We start from the raw sequence: 22391 nt of genomic DNA, 5'->3' as shown, positions 1-22391 counted from the left end.
GGAGACAGCGATACTCTAAGAGGGTTCCTTATGTCCAGGCTATTCCACAATTTAGTTTTCTATGGCTCTCAGCACTTGCTTCTGTCCCGCTTGCTCACATTTTTTCCACTCAAAAAACTCAACGGGTTTGTCTTTAAGTGCAGGGTGCTTGGACTCGAGATACAGAAGCAGTTTTGAGGACTTCATTGCCTCATTAGACAACCTCTGGGCCCGAAGTCCAGCCTCCCGCCCGCCAGACGCCTTGGCCAGGTGCGGCTAGTCGTGGGTGGGATGAGAGGACAAAGTAAGGGCCGGTGGTCCCTGTGCCGGTGCCGCAGCGGTCGCAGTCCGGACAGAGTGACCGACCAAGCGAACAGGAGTGCGACAGGGCACGGACTCGCCTCCCTTGTAGGTAGATAGGATCTATCAGCTGACAAAAGTTTGGCTCGAGGGATGACTTTCAGTAGATCACAGCGAGGTAGCTGCTCTGCTACTTACGAAACCCTGAGCCTGAATTAGATCGTCTGCAAATATTTTAGCACTGGGTTCCCCACGAATATTCGGTGTGCTAAACAGGTTTAGAGGCAGTGCCCATTTGTCTGCGCTCCAGGCCAGTAGCACGGCACATGAGTGATCCCTGGCGTGAGAGTATCGCTACATTTAGGTGACTAATGACCACATGTGCGTTCAAGTTCAACAGTGAATTGACGGAATGAGGAAAGGTGCAGCTGACTGATATTGTTTCATATTGCCAAATCATATTGTTTCCTCGCGGCCTGGTAGCACATGCTTTGCGGCCCGGTACTGGACTATGGCGTGCTGGTTGGGGACCACTGCTCTCAGCTGTTGCCTAGCACTCTGAAAATTAAAATAAGTGATGCCCACTAAGCAGGAGAAGGTTATAAGAAAATAACAAAGCGTTTTCAGATAGCCATTTCTCAGTTCATAATGTAATTAAGAAATGACAGTTAACAGGAATGGTGGAGGTCAAGTTGAGGTCTGGAAGACCAAGAAACCTTTCTGAGAACTGCCCGTAGGATTGCTAGAAAGGCAAATCAACACCTCCGCTTGACTGCAAAAGACCTTCAGGAAGATTTAACAGACTCTGGAGTTGTGGTGCATTGTTCTACTGTGCAGCGACACCTGCACAAATATTACCTTCATGGAAGAGTCATCAGAAGAAAACCTTTCCTGCAGCTTCACCTTCAAAATTCAGATTCAGAAGTTTGCAAAGTAACATCAGACAAGCCTGATGCATTTTGGAAACAAGTCCTGTGGACTGATGAAGTTGAAATAGAACTTTTTGGCCGCAATGAGCAAAGGTATGTTTGGAGAAAAAAAAGTACAGAATTTCATGAAAAGAACACCTCTCCAACTGTTAAGCACGAAGTGGATCGATCATGCTTTGGGCTTGTGTTGCAGCCACTGGCATGGGGAACATTTCACTGGTAGAGGGAAGAATGAATTCAGTTAAATACCAGCAAATTCTGGAAACAAACATCACACCTTCTGTTTTAAAAAAAAAAGCTGAAGATGAAAAGAGGATGGCTTCTACAACAGGATAATGATCCTAAACACACTTCAAAATCCACAATGGACTACCACAAGAGGCACAAGCTGAAAGTTTTGCCATGGCCCCCGACCTAGACATCATCGAAAATCTGTGGATAGACCTCAAAAGAGCAGTTCATGCAAGATTGCCCAAGAATCTCAGAACTATAGAAGCCTTTTGCAAGGAAGGATGGGTGAAAATCCCCCCCAAACAAAAATTGAAAGGCTCTTAGCCTGCTGCTGGAAGCATTTACAAGTTGTGATACTTGCCAAGGATGTGTTATTAAGTACTGACCATGCAGGGTGCCCAAACTTTTGCTTCGGGCCCTATTCCTTTACTATTTTATCCCTATTTTTTTACTATTTTGAAACTGTAAAAGATGGAAATAAAAAGTAACCTTGCTTAAAATATTAAAGAAATGTGTCATCTTTATCTTTATGCCTTTTGGAAATCAGGTCATCTTTTAGTCACTTAGCTATTCTCACTGTATGTAATTTTGCTGATGATAGCTAGGTGGCAATGATGGCTAAGTGAATAGCAAGCTACTTACAGGTAGAGTATATTGTGGAAAAAATTGGTAGAAAGAAATAGCAAGGTTTTAGAAACATAGAAACCTACAGAAAAATAGGCCTTTTGGCCCACATTGCTGTGCCAAACATGTACTTAATTAGAAATTATCTGAGGTACCCATAGCCCCCTATTTTTCTAAGCTGTATGTACCCATCCAGGAGTTTCTTAAAAGACCCTGTCGTATCTGCTTCCACCACCATTGCCAGCAGCCCATTCCACACACTCACCACACTCAGTGTAAAAAAAAAACAACAAAAACTTACCCCTGACATCTCCTCTGCACCTACTTCCAAGCATCTTAAAGTCATCCCCTCTCATGGTAGCCATTTCAGTCCTGAGAAAAAGCCTCTGATTATCCACACAATCATCTTCTACACCTCTATCAGGTCACCTCTCAGCCTCTGCCGCTCCAAGTAGAAAAGGCTGAGTTCACTCAACCTATTCTCATAAGGCATGCTCCCCAATCCAGGCAACATCCTTGTAAATCCCCTCTGCACCTTTTCTATAGTTCCCACATCCTTCCTGTAGTGAGGTGACCAGAAATGAGCTCAGTACTCCAAATACTCCAGGGTCCTATATAGCTGTAACATTACATCTCGGCTCTTAAATTCAATCCCACAGTTCATGAAGGCCAATGCACCGTATCCCTTTTTAACCACAGAGTCAATCTGCACAGCAGCATTTGAGTGTCCCATAGATCTGGGCCCCAAGATCTCTCTGACCACATTACTATACCATTCTTACTATATTCTGCCATCATAATGAATCCTTCCAAAATAAATCAACTCACACTAATCTGGGTTGAACTCCATCTGCCACTTCTCAGCCCAGTTTTGCATCCTATCCATGTCCTGCTATGACCTGACAGCCCTCCACACTATCCACAACACCCTCAACATCTGTGTCATCAGCAAATTTACTAACCCATCCCACCACTTCCAGTTCTAGGTCATTTATAAAAATCACGAAGAGAAGGGATTCCAGAACACATCCCTGAGATACACCACTGGTCACTGACCATCATTCAGAATATGACATGTACAACCAATCTTTGCCTTCTGTGAGCAAACCAATTATGGATCCACAAAGCAATGTCCCTGTGGAGCCCATGCCTCTTTACTTTCTTAATAAGCCTTGCATGGGGTACCTTATCGGTTGCCTTGCTGAAATCCATATACACTACATCTACTCTACCTTCATCAAAATATTTAGCCACATCTTCAAAAACTGCAGTCAGACTCATAAAGCATAACCTGGCTTTGACAAAGCCATACTGACTATTCCTAATCATAGTATGCCTCTCCAAATGTTCATAAATCTTGCCTCTCATGATCTTTTCCTTCAGCTTACTAACCACTGAAGTAAGACTCACAGGTCTATAATTTCCTTGGCTATCTCTACTCCCTTTCTTGAATAAGGGAACAACATCCGCAGCTGTCCAATCATCCGGAAGCTCTCCCATCCTCATTGATGATGCAAAGTTCATCGCCAGAGTCTCAGAAATCTCCTCACTCACTTCCCACAGTAGCCTGGGGTACATCCCATCCAGTCCCGGTGCCTTATGCAACTTGATGCATTGCAAAAGCTCCAGCACATCCTCTTCCTCAATGTTTACATGCTCAAGTTTATGTAAACGTGCTCATGTTTACATGCTGCAAGTCGTCCCTATAATCACCTAGAACATTTTCCATAGTGAATGTTTTTCCAACTTGAATCTTGGGGGACCAATATCCTGAGGGGAGGTTTGCTAAGGCTACTGGGGAGAGTTTAAACTAGAATTGTTGAAGGGTGGGAACCGAACAGAAGAGAGTGGGGAAGAGGTGGTTGGTTCACCAATACAAAAAGCTTGGATATAGTGTTTGGGGGAGGATAGGGACACACTCAGACCAACAATTTGAGATGTGTCTATCGTTACGTACCCCGTAACTGGGTGTCTAACCAGCAGAGAAAGAAGAATCCGTTGGAGTCTGGTGGTACCAAACTAAAGGTGTTTATTAATAAAAATAAGCAAAACCATATCAATAATGCAAATATACATATAAAACAAGTTAGCCGTAATAAACCTAAAGGTGTAGGAATAATAATAATCAATAATAAACAAGCTCTATCGATGTCTGGGGTAAATAAATTGGCATAGAAAAGTATAAAGTTCAGTTCAAGAGTGCTGATGTAGTTATGGTTGTTGTATTGTAATCGTTGGGGGGAGAGAGAGAGAGATATAACAGCTACAGCAGTCAAACCTTCCTTTGCTTTCTTAAACTGTTGTATCTTTGTGGTCATTCAGTTATGACCCCTCTGGTCTTCAGCCAGACCGTTCTTCTGTGGTGGACTCGTCACTCTGGCATGAGTGGGGACACACACACACACACACACACACACACACACAAGTCCCCACCGGCCCTGCTTTTATACTGATAGCCTTAATGACCAACCTCCTGGTTCGGTCTCCAAAGCCCCCACCTTTCTTGTGGGTTCCAACACTCAATCAGTGTCCACTGGTGTGTCTGGAGGGTGTCTCTCCAGACCTGTCTTTTATCCCTACTCACGGGGACTCAGCTATCCATCAATCCTGAATGACTGTGTCCATCAAATAAGGCCACTCCTTCAGTCCACTGAGGAATGTTATTGAGCAAACGATTGTCCTTGCAGCAAAACAGTAAATAATTCAAAAAAAGAAGTCACAATACAGTTAATCAGCAATTTCCCCCTCTCTCTTATCTGTCGCAGGTGTTCTTGCTTGTTTTTCATCTCTTTCTCATGGTCAGCATAGCAACAGTAATAGTTCGTGTTTCTCAAGGGGGGGGGATGGTTAACTCTTCACCCCATTGTCCATCAGGTCTGTTCATCACATAACACTATTTTAACAAAAGGAGTATTGTGAAAAAAGTGGATGAGCTTAGTGCGTGGATCAGTACTTGGAGATATGATATGGGTGCCATTTACGGAGACTTGGATGGCTCAGGGACAAGAATGGTTATTTCAAGTGCCAGGTTTTAGATGTTTCAGAAAGGACAGGGAGGGAGGCAAAAGAGGTGGGAGCGTGGCACTGTTGATCAGAGATAGTGTCATGGCTACAGAAAAGGTGGACGCCATGGAGAGATTGTCTATGGAGTCTCTGGATGGAGTTTAGGAACTGGAAGGGGTCAAATAACTTAGGTTTTTTTTATAGGACACCCAATATTAACAAAGATATCAAGGAGCAGATAGGGAAACAGATCCTGGAAAGGTGTAATAATAACAGAGTTGTTGTGATGGGAGATTTTAATTTCCCAATTATCGATTGGCATCTCCCTAGAGCAAGGGGTTTAGATGGGGGTGGAGTTTGTTAGGTGTGTTCAGGAAAGTTTCTTGACATATTATGTAGATAAGCCTACAATAGGAGAGGCTGTACTTGATTTTGTGTTGGGAAATGTACCTGGTCAGATCTCTCAGTGGGAGAGCATTTTGGAGATAGTGATCTTAACTCTATCTCCTTAACAATAGAATTGGAGAGAGATAGGAACAGACAAGTTAGAAAAGCGTTTCATTGGAGTAAGGGGAAATATGAGATTATCAGGCAGGAAATTGGAAGCTTAAATTGGAAACAGATGTTCTCAGGGAAAGATACGGAAGAAATGTGGCAAATGTTCAGGGGATATTTGAGTGGAGTTCTGCATAGGTACGTTCCAATGAGACAGGGAAGTTATGGTAGGGTACAGGAACTGTGGTGCACAAAGGCTGTAATAAATCTAGTCAAGAAGAAAAGCTTACAAAAAGTTCAGAGAGCTAGGTAATGTTAGAAATCTAGAAGATTGTAAGGCTAACAGGAAGGAGCTTAAGAAGGAAATAACGGGAGCTAGAAGGGGCCATGAGAAGGCCTTGGCGGGCAGGATTAAGGAAAACCCCAAGGCATTCTACAAGTATGTGAAGAGCAAGAGGATAAGATGTGAAAGAATAGGACCTATCGAATGTGACAGTGGAAAAGAGTGTATGGAAACGGAGGAGATAGCAGAGGTACTTAATGAATATTTTACCTCAGTGTTTACTATGGAAAAGGATCTTGGTGATTGTAATGATGACTTGCAGCAGACTGAAAAGCTTGAGCATGTAGATATTAAGGAAGAGGATGTGCTGCAGCTTTTGGAAAACATCTAGTAGGATAAGTCACTGGGCTACTGTGGGATATGAGGGAGGAGATTGCTGAGCCTCTGGTGATGATTTTTGCATCATCGATGGGGATGGGAGAGGTTCCGGAAGATTGGAGGGTTGTAGATATTGTTCCTTTATTCAAGGAAGGGAGTAGAGATAGCCCACTGAGTCTTACCTCAGTAAGTTGATGGAGAAGATCCTGAGAGGCAGGATTTATGAACATTAGGAGAGGTATAATGTTTGACTAACTGATGCTAAATAATACTGGATGTACTTGTTTCAACTTACATACAAATCCGACTTAAAATCAGACTCAGGAATGGAACTCATACGTAACCCGGAGACTGCTTCTACGAGCCATATTTACCTACCTATAGAAGGTTATACTTATCATGTTCATCAGAGTGATTCCTGATAGGAAGGGTTTGTTATTTAAATAAACATTAAATAAACTGGGTCATTGACATTTAGAGTTTTTAAGAAAGAGATGATGCATTGTAAACTATAAATTGGAAATTAATGTTTTGTGCTTCATGGAGACCTGGCTGACAGAGAAGATACCGGATCACGGGATCATGCCATCGAGCCCTCTGGGTTCTCCCTGTTCCACGCAGATAATTCTAGAAACCTCTCAGGGGAGAGTAGATGGGGTATGCTTCATGGTCAGTTATGCTTGGTGTGATCCCTGGAGTGTGCACGCCTACAAATCCTTTTCTTCCCCGGAACTGGAATACCTTGTGCCACTGTGTAGACCTTCCTGGCTACCTCGGGAGTTTACGGCTCTTATTATCACAGCTGTGTATACTCCACCGCAGACTGATACTGACCTGGCACTTACGGAATTGTATGAGACCATCAGCACCTTGGAGACTACACATCCAGAGGCTACCTTCATTGTTGCTGGTGGATTTAATAAATCGTCATTGTCTAAAGTCTCTCTGAAGTTTTGTCAACACATCCAGGTGAGCACATGTGGAGGTAGCATCCTCGACCACTGCTACTGTCCCTTCCACAACGCTTACAAAGTACTCCTCCACCTGCTTTTTAGAAAATCAGATCACTCCTCCATCTTGCTGTTGCTGAGGTACAGACAGAAGCTGAACAAGAGGTGGCCGTAGTTAAAACCGTGCACTGTTCATCTGACCAGTTGGCCTACATGCTACATGTTTTGTTGACATCAACTAGAATGTCTTTCATGATGAGGATGTCTCCAAGTTCACGGAAGGGGTCATGAGTTTCATCCGGAAGTGCACTGAGGATATTGTCCCCCAAAAATTGTTGGGGCTCTCAAAACCAGAAACGCTGGATCAACAGTTCTGTACGAGTAGCACTTAACATGTGACACAGACCTTACATTGCCAGTGACCAACGGGAACTCATGAAATGTGCAAAATAATCAAGGCAGTGAACCGACAATACAGGGACAAGATCCAGACACAGCTCTCCACCATGCAGCAATTGGCAAGGTCTGCACACCATCACAGAATTCAGAGCTAAACTCAGCATCACTGTCTCTCTCCCAGATGAGCTAAATATTTTTTACGCTTGATTTGATGTTGCCACCACTGAGCCCCTGAGGAGAGCTGTGGAAGAGACCTGCACGTCAGTCATCTCTGAGGATGAAGTACACAGGTGTTTACAACAAGTGGACAGTCGCAAGGCTGCAGGACCGGATGGCGTCCCAGAGCAGGTACTCAAAGTGTGCGCTGCACAACTGGCAGTGTATTTACAAACATCCACCATTGTCCTTGTACCTAAAAAGACCAAGATGACATGTCTGAACGACTGGCGTCCTGTCACGTTCACCTCAATAATAAGCAAATGGTCAAGGACTACATTTGCAGCATGCTGCCACCCACACTGGGCTCCCTACAATTTGCCTACTGACACGATTGACAGATGATGAAATAGCGACAGCTCTACACACCGTCCTTACACGTCTGGAGAAAAAAGATGCTTATGTGAGAATGTTGTTCTTAGACTACAGTTCAGCATTCAACACCATAATTCCTTCCAGGCTCGACAAGAAGCTCAGAGACCTCAGCCTTCACCCTGCCTTGGGTATCTGGATCCTGGACTTCCTGTCAGATTGCCGGCAGGTGCTAAGGGTGTGCTCCCTCACCCCTGCCCCTCTGACCCTCAACACAGGTGCCCCTCAGGGCTGTGTCCTAAACCCCCTCTTTTACTCTCTGTGGGGTGCCACCCACAGCTCCAATCTACTAATTAAATTTGCTGTTGATACTACATTGATTGGGCTAATCTCATATAATAACGAGGCAGCCTACACAGAAGAATTCATCACTGACACAGTGATATCAAGAAAGCAACCTCTCCATCAATGTCACATGAACAAAGGAGCTGGTTGTGCACTACAGGAAGAATGGACTAACCCCTATTGACATCAATGGATCTAAGGTTAAGAGGGTGAACAGCTTTAAGTTCCTTGGCATATGTATCACCAAGGATCTCGTGTGGTCTGTACACACCAGTGCATGTGATGAAAAAGGCACAACACCTCTTTCAACTCAGGCAGTTGAGGAAGTTTGTTATGGGCCCCCAAATTCTAAGAACTTTCCACAGGGGCACAATTTAGAGCATCCTGACTGGCTACATCACTGCCTCATGTGGGAGCTGTACTTCCCTCAATCACAGTACTCTGTGGTGTGGACAGCCCAGAGCATCTGTAGATGTAAACACTATTCAGGACATTTAGAAAGATAGAAAGATAGGTGTGTAAAAAGGATCAATGGAGACCCGAGTCACCCCAATGACAAACTTTTGCAGCTGCTACCAGCCAGGAAAACAGTACTGCAGCATAAAAGCCAGGACCAACAGGCTCTGGGACAGGTTCTTCCACCAGTCAATTGGACTGATTAATTCATGCTGATACAATTGTATTTCTATGTTATATTGGCTGGCCTGTTGTACATTCTGTATATTATAAATTACTGCACATTTAGATAGAGACGTAACAAAGATTTTTACTCCTTGTGTATATAAAGTATTCAAATAATAAAGTCAATTCAATTCAGTTCAAATTCTTTCAAGTTCTTCGAGCTGTGACACGATAGATAAAGCATAGAAGTTTTCCCTGGTTGGGGTGTCTGGACACGGGGTGTAGTCACAACATAAGAGGTCAGTCTTCCAGAACTAAGATGAGAAGAGTTTTTTTTTAAAAAGAGGTGCATTTGTGTGGTGTAAACAAGCCAATGATGGTTTGATGTTAAGATTTTGACAATTTAAGGTTAAGGGTATGGGCTTGATGGTGAAAAATAGATTAAATATAATCTTGACAATGATGTAGCATTTTGTATTATCTGTTTTTGCTTCTTACAAGAAAACAGCAGGAAGTTCAAAACTAATATCAATGAGAGACTAATGCTTTGTGACATTTTTCCTTACCATATTTCAGGAAAAAATTCTTTATGAATGGATCAATCCGATTTACATAGATATGTCAGCCCAGGCTAATATCCAGGAGCAGTTTGAAGAAAAATCTGAGATTCTTCTAAAGAATTTTTTCAAGGTACATGTTCAGCCTAAGATTAAGTCAGTTCAATTTAGAACAAGCCTTGAGAGCATGAACAGAAAAATAGACATGATTATGTCACAATTTCCAACTATTTTTGGTGTAAGTTCATTTCCTTGTTAAAATGTCAGTTTATGATATCTCATTTTCCACCATTTCTACCTCTGAAACCGTACATGTTGGAAAAAAATGCATCTACATGGAAGCTATTTTATGTTTCCCAAAAGTGCTTCACAGCCAGAAGTATTCTTGGAGTGAAAATGAAAGAAACTCCAGATATTAGAAATATGACATTAAAGCAGAAGACATGGAAATAATCATCAGGTCCATCGATAACTTTGGGAAGATGAAGCCTGACCTGCTGAGTATTTCCAACACTGTTTCTCTTTATTTGGCTGGCACCAGGGCAGGAATGGATTCTCAATATTCCCGGATTTCAGTGTTTTAAAAGGGATAAAAAAGGGGGAAAAGTGGGAGGAAGGATCCATTACTGGTCAGGGATACTATTACAGCTACAGAAAGGGTGGGTAATGTAGCAGGATCCTCTTTTGAGTCAGTATGGGTGGAAGTCAGGAACAGGAAGGGAGCAGTTACTCTATTGGGAGTATTCTATAGGCCCCCTGGTAGCAGCAGAGATACCAAGGAGCAGATTGGGAGGCAGATTTTGGAAAGGTGCAAAAATAACAGGGTTGTTATCATGGGTGATTTTAACTTCCCTAATATTGATTGGCACCTGATTAGTTCCAGTGGTTTGGATGGGGCAGAGTTTGTTAAGTGTGTCCAGGATGAATTCCTGTCACAATATATTGTGGGACTGGGGGAATGCTGTACTGGATCTAGTATTAGGTAACAAACTGGGTCAGGTCACAGATCTCTCAGTGGGTGAGCATCTGGGGGACAGTGAGCACCGCTCCCTAGCCTTTAGCATTATCATAGAAAAGGATAGAATCAGAGAGGACAGGAAAATTTTTAATTGGGGAAGGGCAAATTATGAGGCTATAAGGCTAGAACTTGTGGGTGTGAATTGGGATGATTATTTGCAAGGAAGTGTACTATGTATATGTGGTCGATGTTTAGGGATCTCTTTGAGGATGCAAGGGATAAATTTGTCCTGGTGAGGAAGATAAAGAATGGTAGGGAGAAGGCCCCAAGGCAGTCTTCAATTATGTGAAGAACAAAAGGATGACAGGAGTGAAGGTAGGACCAATTAGAGATAAAGGTGGGACGATGTGCATGGAGGCTGTGGAAATGAGCGAGGTCCTCAATGAATACTTCTGTTCTGTATTCACCAATGAGAGGTAACTTAATGACGGTGAGGACAATATGAGTGATGTTGAAGTTCTGGAGCATGACGGAATATTCCCCAGGCTGCTCCACAAGGCGAGGGAAGAGATTAGTGAGCCTCTGGCTAGGATCTTTATGTACTTGTTGTCCACGGGAATGGTACCGGAGGATTGGAGGGAGACGAATGTTGTCCCCTTGTACAAAAAAGTTAGTAGGGATAGTCCGGGTAATTATTAGACCAGTGAGCCTTACGTTTGTGAAAAGATTCTTCGACATAGGATCTATGGGCGTTTAGAGAATCATGGTCTGATCAGGGACAGTCAGCATGGCTTTGCGAAGGGCAGATCGTGTCTAACAAGCCTGATAGAGTTCTTTGAGGAGGTGACTAGGCATATAGATGAGGGAAGTGCAGTGGATGTGATCTACATGGATGTTAGTAAGGCATTTGATAAGGTACCGCATGGTAGACTTATTCAGAAAGTCAGAAGGAATGGGATCCAGGGAAGTTTGGCCAGGTGGATTCAGAATTGGCTTGCCTGCCAAAGGCAGAGGGTCGTGGTGGAGGGAGTACATTTGGATTGGAGGGTTGTGACTAGTGGTGTCCCACAAGGATCGATTCTGGGACCTCTACTATCCGTGATTTTTATGAACGACTTGATGTGGGGGTAGAAGAGTGGCTTGGCAAGTTTGCAGATGACACAAATGTTGGTGGTGTTGTGGATAGTGTAGAAGATTGCAAAGAGACATTGATAGGATGTAGGAGTGGGCTGAGAGGTGGCAGATGGAGTTCAACCTAAAAATGTGTGAGGTGGTACACTTTGGAAGGACTAACTTCAAGGCAGAGTACAAAATAAATGGCAGGATACTTGATGGTGTGGAGGAGCAGAGGGATCTGGGGGTACGTGTCCATAGATCCCTGAAAATTGCCTCACAGGTAGATAGGGTAGTTAAGAAAGTCTATGGGGTGTTAGCTTTCATAAGTGATAGGATAGAATTTAAGTCCCGAGGTAATGATGCAGCTCGATAAAACTCTGGTTAGGCCACACCTGGAGTACTGTGTCCAGTTCTGGTTACCTCACTATAGGAAGGATGTGGAAACATTGGAAAGGGTACAGAGAAGATTGCATTAGAGAGTAATTATATTGCCTGGTTTGGTGAGTATGCATTATGGTCAGAGATTACGGGGGCTCTTTGGAGAGAAGAAGGATGAGAGGAGACATGATAGAGGTATACAAGATATTAAGAGGAATAGATAGAGTGGACAGCCAGCGCCTCTTCCCCAGGGCACCATTGCTCAATACAAGAGGATGTGGCTTTAAGGTAAGGGGTGGGAAGTTCAAGGGGGATATTAGAGGAAGGATTTTTACACAGAGAGTGGTTGGTGAGTGGAATGCACTGCCTGAGTCTGTGGTGGAGGCAGATACACTAGTGAAATTTGAGAGACTACTAGACAGGTATATGGAGGAATTTAAGGTGGGGGGGGGGGATGTATGGCAAGCAGTGTTTACGGGTTGGCACAACATTGTGGGCCAAAGGGCCTATATTGTGCTGTACTATTTTATGTTCTATTTTATATATTCTTCCCGTATGCAAGTTATGTAGAGAAATGTTCCATTTTAATTTTGTGTGGTAAGCACCCTTATACTGCAATAATGGCCATATTACCGAAGTTAATAATGGCTTATAATGAGTGGATACCACTGAGTGTGACTGTAATACAAATGTATTTTCTGCACTTGATTAGAAAGAAAAATTCCAGATGATATGTGAGGCTGTATGTAGCTCAAAGATTAAATGGAAGAGAAGAGGACCTGCCAACAAAAGGTAGTTCAAGCAGAACTCTGAAAACATTGCCATTCATGAATCTTAATGCTGTTGAATGATAAAGGATGCTTATCAGTTGTATACTTTGCTCCAAAATACCTGTACATAACTTGCAGCAGGACTTTTCTATAACTCTGCATCACTCCAAAACAACCAGGGCACCTAATCTAGAATGGAAGAAAAGGACGAGGTTGCCACACTTGCAGTTCATTTTGGGAATAGAAGAATTGCCGTTTATACTACAAAGTTAACATTTCAGGAAGTTAAAAGCTAGGAGCTTGACTTTGACACTTTTTCTAAAGTTTCATTGTTCACAACAGTATGGTCTTTGCATACTGCACAGTTGTGCAATTTAATAACTTTCATACTGATCTCTTCTGGTGATGGCGCTGATGACTACTTGCCGGTAGCAAACAAAAGAAAGGAAACTATTTGCTACTTTATTAATAATACTCTTTTGGGTAAACGATCACTGCAAGCAATAGCCTGTAACTTCCCTTTTGGAGTTGAATTGTATGACCTGGCATTTTTGACCTGTATGACCTGGCATTTTTACAGTAAGAACTGAAGTCTCAAACATGCAGGACAATTGCGACATGACATGTACAGGCCAAATCAAGGTGGTGGGACCCGGGTCTGAGAGTGAGGAGGCATTGTTTGGCCATTGATGGAGCCAGCTTGGAGGCGATTCACTGCGGCAGAAACAAGGTGAAGTGAGGCAGAGTTGAAGCAGCGAGAGCTGATACTGAGGAATGTCACAGGTTTGATTGATTTAAATGCTGGGCCGAGGTCAAAATGTTAGGTGCAGGCCGAATCGAGGTAACATGGCCCAGTCCCGAGAGCATATCGAAGCTACAGGGCCCATGGATGAGAGCAAGGAATGACCCAAGGTTTGATTTAAGCACCAGGCCAAATTAGAGGGGACAGGTATGGGCCAAATCAGGCAGCAAGGTGCAGGCCATTGACCATGTTGAAGTGCCAGAGCCCAGGTCCTACAGTAAGGAATGACCCAAGGTTTGGATAATCTTAAGTATCGGGCCAGACTGAAGATGTCAGGGTGTCAGGGCTGGTTCAGCTTGCTGCTCCGAAAGGTTTACTCGTCTCTGTGCTGAACTGAAGTTGTGGCCTGCAAATAAAAGGTTACTGGGTTCCCTGTAGTGAATACTGGCTTCATGGATATGGATTCACTTCCGTGAACTTCAGTTGTTGCTTGCTTTTGTTGTTTGCATGATTTTTATTTTCTGCATATTAGGTGTATGATGGTCTTTTGTTTTTAATGGATTCCAAGGGGATTCTTTGCTTTGTGGCTGCCTGTAAGGAGACAAATCTAAAGCTGTATATAGTATCATACACGTTGACAGCGCCATATAGATGCTTCTCCCTATAGATGCTGCCTGACCTGCTGTGTTCCACCAGCATTTTGTGTGTGTTGCTTGAATTTCCAGCATCTGCAGATTTCCTCATGTTTGCCTGCAGATAGTATACATATTTTGTCTTTGGTCTCTGCTGTCATCTTTTGTTGCTATGATGTGATGCTTCTTTTTCTTTACAATACAAGCTAACTTAAGCTTGTGCTCTTAGCAGATGGATTACCAACATTTGAGGTGAACCTTGAAATAAGTGACATACCTGGTTATTGTTGAGGCCTCAGACCTTTCATTTCCCAGTACCATGAAATATTCTCTGATAGTGCCTCTTTGTTTTATAGATGCTATGATCAAGCAGAGGAAGATGGTCTTCCTGACATTCTTGCTCAATGTATGAAGCTGTTTCGCTCTGAGGCCATGTTTCTGCTTCTGTCCAATTTTACTGGCTTAAAACTGCATTTCCTCGCAGCCTCAGATGATAGTGATGAATACGAGAATCAACTGGAGATGTCTAGTGGAAGTGAACATCCATGTTCCAGCAATGAAAAGTGTGGCAATTCACATTCAATGTATATTGAAGGCAATGACAGCAAAGGAGAAATAAAAGTGGAAACAGAAAAAACAATGCTGGGGGATGGTTCTCAAGGTAAGATATCACTAAGAGTCCTGATGGAGGGTTTTGACTTGAAATGTTTACCTGTCTCTTTATTCCTTTCCATAGATGCAGCCTGACATACTGAGTTCTTCCAGTATTTTGTGTGTGTTACTCTGGATTTCCAGCATCTGCAGAATCTCTTGTGTGTAAGATTTATTAAATAGTATTCTTAGAAATTGGCATCTTCCGTAATGAGTACAAAATGAGACCAGTAGGTCTAGTTTGCCAGGCAAAGGCCAAACAAGAAATGGATTCAGTTTCCCTTCTCTGCAGTATAGTGAGGAGCCAGATGAGTAGTTGCAACTGTCCCAGAATTTCATGTCACTAATTCTAATACAGGGTGAGTAACCCTTATCTGAAATGGTAGGGGCCAGTAGTGTTTTGGATTTTTTTCAGATTTTGGAGTATATAATGATCACCATTTGGATCACCATCATTTTGGGCTTTGAATTTATGTGCTGCTGACATTTGTTCATCAAGCATATGTACAACAGTCAAAAATTATTACATAGTTAATATAATGAGAATATAATGTATGCAAGGTAACAAAAGCAGTACAGCAGCATCGGGAGAATACCTGAATCAGGTGTTGATCAACAACAAACAACAGTCTCCACCTACGATGTCATGTTTTGAGTAAAAAGTGATAGCACAATACACTTGTATTTTACTTTTTGTGTTATGTAACGTATGAAAACAATCAGCATTGTAGATTTGTTCTGATTTTCATGATCAGCAATCACATTTAAAAATTTAATGCCGTGCCTTTTCTTAAATTTCTGCAACCAGCTTGCTGAATATTCAGTTACCTTCAATTTTCAGTTTGTCATGATAGTTTTGTTTGCTTCATGATCAGCATACCGTTAAACGGCATGTATTTGGTCCAATACTGATGAATGTATTCTTTGTATACACGATCGATGTCACCTAAGAAGCTTCCCTTGCACGTGTATTTGTTTAACATGTACTTGATGTTGCACTCCAAGAAGCACACAATACTTCACAAATCAACCAACTGATTCCAATGGCATGGAAACCACGACAATTGGAGCTAATGGATTTGTTGCAGCCTTCATCCACCTGTTCCACCGTTGAGGTCTTAGTTGGATTGTTTTTTGTCAGGAACCTCACCCTCAACCTTACTGCCATGGGTGACCCTACCAGGAGCATAGCTCCAGACGGCTTTGCTTTTGGGATCTCAGGACTACACAAGCTTCTCCACCATGACAAGGTGACAATCCACAGAGAAGACTGCCTTTGCATTGTACATGTATTTACAGTAATTAATTTAATATAAGTTGTCCAATTGCTTGGTGTAATTTGACCCATTAAGACTTGACTCAGATCAATTTTTTGATCCTTGCATTAAATAAATCATTATACTCCCATTGCTTTAGTATAGAGTTGCACACTAGATTCATAGAGCAATATATTAGAGAAATAGGCCCTATTAACCTGCCTCATCCCATCAGTTTGGAGCCCTCCATACCCTTCCCATCCATGTATCTATACAAATTTCTCTTAAATGTTGAAATCGAACCCACACCCACCATTTTCACAGACAGCTTGTTCCTGAAATTCCTCCTCATATTCCCCTTAAATATTCCACCTTTCATCCTTAACCTATGACCTCTAGTTCCAGTCTCACTCAACTTCATTGGAAAAAGCCTACTTGCATTTACCTTATCTATCGCCCTGATACTCTGGGATACCTCTATCAAATCTCCCCTCATTCTCCTACACACCAGGGAATAAAGTCTGAACCTGTACAACCTTACCCTATAACTCAGGTCCTCAAGCCTTGGCAAAAAACTTGTAAATTTTTTTCTGTACCGTTCCATATTGGATAGATGGGAGAGACAAAAAAAAATGAACAATTGTTAATGACCTATGAATGAAATTTGTAAACATTGGAATACATTCTGTGAATTTCAATGGATGATTTAGATTACATTTGCAAGTCAAATCAAAAGTTCTTGCGTGTCAGAAATCTGAACAAAAATCCAGCCAGCTGAATGTTTCCAATATTTGATATGATTTTATTTTCTTTAAATTTCTAAGTGTCTCAGTAGCATACAAAAACATCTCATGTCCTGGTCATGTACCAAGTCAAAAAGAATTGTATGAATTAGGTGATATTAGTGAAGTTGTTGAGACCATTACTGGATTTTAACCAAAGGAAAGTTAGTATAATGTAGGTTTTGCATTGTGTCCTATATTGCTGGCTTTTAATTCAGTGAGGAATAAAACTGAGTGTGTTTCAATACCAGGGTCATATCCAAAACTGTTCATTATTCAGTGGCAGATTAGATTATAATTCCTCCTTCACTGGAATTTTAGAAATCAGTTTGTGATTGATGATGGCAAGGAGAAACATTTAATAGTGACCATAATGTAGAGTCAGGTAAATTTGTGTTAGAGGGTCAAGGAAGTACTTAACTGCCTGAATACAGGTTGAATAGGAGACTGAGTTCAAGTGGCACACAGATCCCTCTGGATATATAGCCAGGAAAGTTAATTTAAATCAGAGGCATGGAGACGCTGACAGAAGTTAAATAAGATATTGTCAAGGCAAATCAAATGACATTCAGACTCAAATATTGATATTGTCAGGGAATTCAAAACAACACTCGGACCCAGATATTCAATTGTCTTTTATTTCCATGCCCACGTGAAAATCATCTCTCAGAGAGTGATGATTCTGAATTATACAGTTCACAATGCTCCCTTTTCAGACAGCTACAGACTTCAAGTCAAGGTTTCCTGATGAAGTAAACAGATGTAACAATCCAAGCATTTATGAGACTGAATAAAAATAGCTTTTTGTAACATGCCCTGCAGCTGGGTGAAGGTGGGTAGCAATTAGCTCAGTGTCTTGCTGGTATGTTTTAGTAATACTTGGTTTTCTATGCTGCCTTTTACCTTGTGACATATTCTGTTCCCTTCTACTAGAAATTCAGCATTCACACATTATCATTAGAACCATAGAGCACTACAGCACAGAAACAGGCCTTTTGGCCCATCTTGGCTGTGCCGAACCATTTGTCTGCCGAGTCCCACTGACACATATCCCTCCATATACCTCCCATTCATGTACCTGTCCAAGCTTTTCTTAAATGTTAAAAATGAGCCCACTTTTACAACTTCATCTGACATCTCATTCCACACTCCCACCACTCTCTGTGTGAAGAAGCCCCCCAATGTTCCCTTTAAACTTTTCCCCCTTCACCCTTAACCCATGTTCCCTGGTTTTTTTCTCCCCTAGCCTCAGTAGAAAAAGCCTGCTTGCACTCACTCTATCTATACCCATCATAATTTTATATACCTCTATCAAATCTCCCCTCATTCTTCTACGCTCCAGGGAATGAAGTCCTAACCTATTCAACCTTTTTCTGTAACTCAGTTTCTCAAGTCCCGGCAACATCCTTGTAAACCTTCTCTAGACTCTTTCAACCTTATTAATATCCTTCCTGTAATTCGGTGACCAAAACTGCACACAATACTCCAAATTCGGCCTCACCAATGCCTTATACAACCTCACCATAACATTCCAACTCTTGTACTCAATACTTTGATTTATAAAGGCCAATGTACCAAAAACTCTCTTTACTACCCTATCTACCTGTGACGAGGGAATTTTGTATCTGTATTCCTACTGCACTCTTCAGTGTCCTTCCATTTCCCTTGTACTACCTTGGTTTGTCCTTCCAAAGTGCAATACCTCACACTTGTCTGTGTTAAACTCCATCTGCCATTTTTCAGCCCATTTTTCCAGCTGGTCCCAATCCTTGTGCAAGCTTTGAAAACCTTCCTCACTGTCCACTACACCTCCTGTCTTTGTATCATCAGCAAAGACATAATCATCCAGATCATTGATATAGGTGACAAATAACAATGGACCCAGCACTGATCCCTGTAGCACAACACTAGTCACAGTCCTACACTCAGAGAAGCAATCCTCTACTACCACTCTCTGATTTCTCCCATTGAGCCAATGTCTAATCCAATTTACTACCTCACCATGTATACCTAACGATTGAATCTTCTTAACTAACCTCCCATGCGGGACCTTGTCAAAGGCCTTACTGAAATCCATGTAGACAACATCAACTGCCTTCCCTTCATCCACTTTCTTGGTAACCTCCTCGAAAAACTCTAATAGATTTGTTAAACATGGCTTACCACGCACAAAGACGTGTTAGTAAGTCCCTGTCCATCCAAATACTTGTAGATCCTATCTCTTAATACTCCATCAATAATTTACCTACTACAGACGTCATACTTCCTGGCCTATAATTTCCCGAATTACTTTTTGAGCCTTTTTTAAACAACGGAACAACATGAGCTATCCTTCAATCCTCTGGCACCTCATCTGTAGATACGGACATTTTAAATACTTCTGTCAGGGCCCCTAAAATTTCAACACTAGTCTCCTTCAAGGTCTGAGGGAATACCCTGTCAGGTCCTGCGGATTTATCTACTCTGATTTGCCTCAAGATAGCAAGCACCCCTTCTCTTCAATCTGTATAGGTTCCATGGCCTCACTACTTGTTGGCCTCATTTCCATTGACTCCATGCCAGTTTCCTTAGTAAATACAGACACAAAAAACCCATTTAAGATCCTCCCCATTTCTTTTGGTTCCATACATAGCCGAACACTCTGACCAATTTTATCCTTTACTATCCTTTTGCTCTTAATATACCTGTAGAAGCTCTTTGGATTATCCTTCACCTTGACTGCCAAAGCTACCTCATGTCTTCTTTTAGCACTCCTGATTTCTTTCTTGTGTTTTTTTGCACTTTTTATACTCCTTAATTTCCTTATTAGCTCCCTTTTTCTGCTCTCTTCTTCTTTATCAGAGTTCCAATATCCCTAGAGAACCAAGGTTCCTTATTCTTACTCACTTTGCCTTTAATCCTGACAGGAACATACAAACTCTGCACTCTCAATATTTCTCCTTTGAAGGCCTCCCACTTACCAATCACATCCTGGCCAGAAAACAAACTGACCCAATCCATGCTTTTTAGATCCTTTCTCATTTCTTCAAATTTGGCCTTTTTCCAGTTTAGAACCTCAACCTGAGGACGAGATCTATCTTTATCCATGATCAAGTTGAAACTAATAGTTTCAAGTAATAGATCACTGGAACCAAAGTGTTCCCCTACACACACTTCCATCACCTTTCCTAACTCGTTTCCTAATAGAAGATCTAATACTGCATCCTCTCTAGTTGGTACCTCTATATATTGATTTAGAAAACTTTCCTGAACACATTTTACAAATTCTAACCTGTCTAGACCTTTAACGTATGGAAGTCCCAATCAATATGCGGAAATTAAAATCCCCTACTATCACAACTTTATGTTTCCTGCAGTTGTCTGCTATCTCTCTGCAGATTTGCTCATCCAATTTTCGCTGTCTGTTGGGTGGTCTATAATACAACCCCATTAATGTGGTCATACCCTTCCTGCTTCTCAGCTCCACCCATATGGCCTCGGTAGACGAGCCCTCTAATCTGTCCTGTCTGAGCACTGCTGTAGTATTTTCCCTGACTAGCAATGCCATGCCCCCCCACCTTTCATTCCTCTACTTCTATCACATCTGAAACATCGGAACCCTAGAACATTAAGCTGCCAGTCATGCCCCTCCTGTAGCCAAGTTTCACTAATGGCTGCAATGTTATAATTCCACATGTCAATCCATGCCCTCAGCTCGCCAGCCTTCCCCACAATACTCCTTGCATTGAAATAGGCACACTTCAGAGGATTATTACCACCACACACAACCCTTCTATTTGTGACTTTGCATGAAAGTTTAACGTCATTTATTTTCACCCCTGCTCCATTATCTGCCCCATTATCTCCCTGGAAATCTAGTTCAACCCCCCCCCCCCCCAATAGCACTAACAAACCTCCCTGCAAGGATATTGGTCCCCCTGTAGTTAAGGTGCAATCCGTCTCTCTTGTACAGGTCCTACCTGCCCCAGAAGAATTCCCAATGATCCTGAAATCTGAAACCCTGCCCTGTACACCAGTTCCTCAGCCACATGTTCATCCTCCAGAGCATCCTATTCTTACCCTCACTGGCACGTGACAAGGGTAGGAATCCTGAGATTACTACCCTCGAGGTCCTGCTTTTTAGCTTCCTACCAAGCTCTCTATACTCATTCTTCAGGACCTCCTCACTCTTTCTTCCTACATCATTTGTACCGACGTGTACCATGACATCTGGCTGCTCACCCTCCCATTTCAGAATGCTGTGCACTCGATCAGAGACATCCCTGACCCTGGCACCCTGGAGGCAGCAAAGCATCCGGAAGTCTCTGTCGTGACCACAGAATCTTCTGTCTGTACCTCTAACTATCGAGTCCCCTATCACTACCGCTCTCCTCTTCTTCCCCCCTCCCTTCTGCACTGCAGAACCAGACTCAGTGCCAGAGATCTGACTTCTGCAGCTTGTCCCAGGTAGGTCATCCCCCCCCAACAGTATCCAAATCAGTATATTTGTTGTTGAGGGTCACAGGGGAGCCCTGCTCTGCCTGCCCTTTCCCCTTCCATCGCCTGACAGTAACCCAATTACCTGTGCGCTGCTTCTTTGGCGTAACTGCCTCCCTGTAGCTACTATCTATAAACTTCTCATTCTCCCAAATGATCCGGAGGTCATCCAGCTCCTGCTCCAGTTTTTCAAACACGGTTTGTTAGGAGCTGCAGCTGGATACACTTCTTTCAGGTGTCGATGTCAGGGACGCCAGAGGTCTCCCTGACTTCCCACATCCTGGAAGAGGAGCATTCCAACATCCTGCCTGGCATTCTCTCTACTCTAAGCAAACAAAACAAAACTTCGGAACCTATCTTCACCTCTGCCTGTTCACGCCGAAGCCTGTTGAGCTAAAGCTGCCCCACTCTGACTCAGTCCACTCCGATGATGGCCACTGTATATGATGGTCTTTTTTTAAACCATTAGTGCGCTACATCACGCTCCTGCGCAGTCTAGCCTCTTTGCCCTGATCAGTTAATAAAAAAATGGCTTCTCTCTGAGATGCCTTTACTACTTCACTTTCTGCCTCTTGCTTCGATTAACCCTTTAAGTTCCCTCATAGTCCCCTCCTTGACCACCCTGATCAATTTCTCCTGCCTGAAAGGGTGGCGCATAAGAGGTGGGAGTATGTCACATGGCAAGACAAGCTTCCTCATCATATTTGGGGTCATGCGTCTTAATTGCTCTCCGGGGAACTTTGGTAACCTGGGGAAACATGCGTGCCCTGGGTGTTTTGTAAAAACAGGAAACAGCTGAAGCTCCTAGGCACCGCAGTAGCCCTGCTATCAGGTTTATTAGAAATGGAATGAATGGTGTGTTATCACGGCCCACCACCTTCCAAAAGGCCTCCAAATAGCCACCATTTCTCTGAGGTTGTAATTATGAAATTCCTTTCCTACTTTCCCGATTTGTTCTGCACTTTTCTGTATAAGGTCTGTTAAATGGGTAATATTTTTGGATTCATC

General features: G+C 42.6%; 1 protein-coding gene across 3 annotated transcripts in view; it reads left to right on the top strand.

The window, feature by feature from the left end:
- The window catches only part of ogfod1 (2-oxoglutarate and iron-dependent oxygenase domain containing 1), an 80138-nt gene that overhangs the window by 39100 nt on the left and 18647 nt on the right, over window positions 1-22391 (top strand). For all 3 annotated transcript variants that reach the window (XM_059992550.1, XM_059992548.1, XM_059992549.1), the window contains exons 8-10: window positions 9642-9755; window positions 12787-12866; window positions 14575-14879. In XM_059992550.1, the coding sequence (XP_059848533.1) occupies window positions 9642-9755; window positions 12787-12866; window positions 14575-14879 (499 nt within the window). The remainder of the gene's footprint in view (window positions 1-9641; window positions 9756-12786; window positions 12867-14574; window positions 14880-22391) is intronic.

This window comes from Hypanus sabinus, chromosome 17, assembly GCF_030144855.1.
Source record: "Hypanus sabinus isolate sHypSab1 chromosome 17, sHypSab1.hap1, whole genome shotgun sequence".
Lineage (NCBI taxonomy): Eukaryota > Metazoa > Chordata > Chondrichthyes > Myliobatiformes > Dasyatidae > Hypanus > Hypanus sabinus.
The sequence above is the reverse complement of the archived record's forward strand: the minus strand, read 5'-3'. Positions and strand labels throughout refer to the sequence as shown.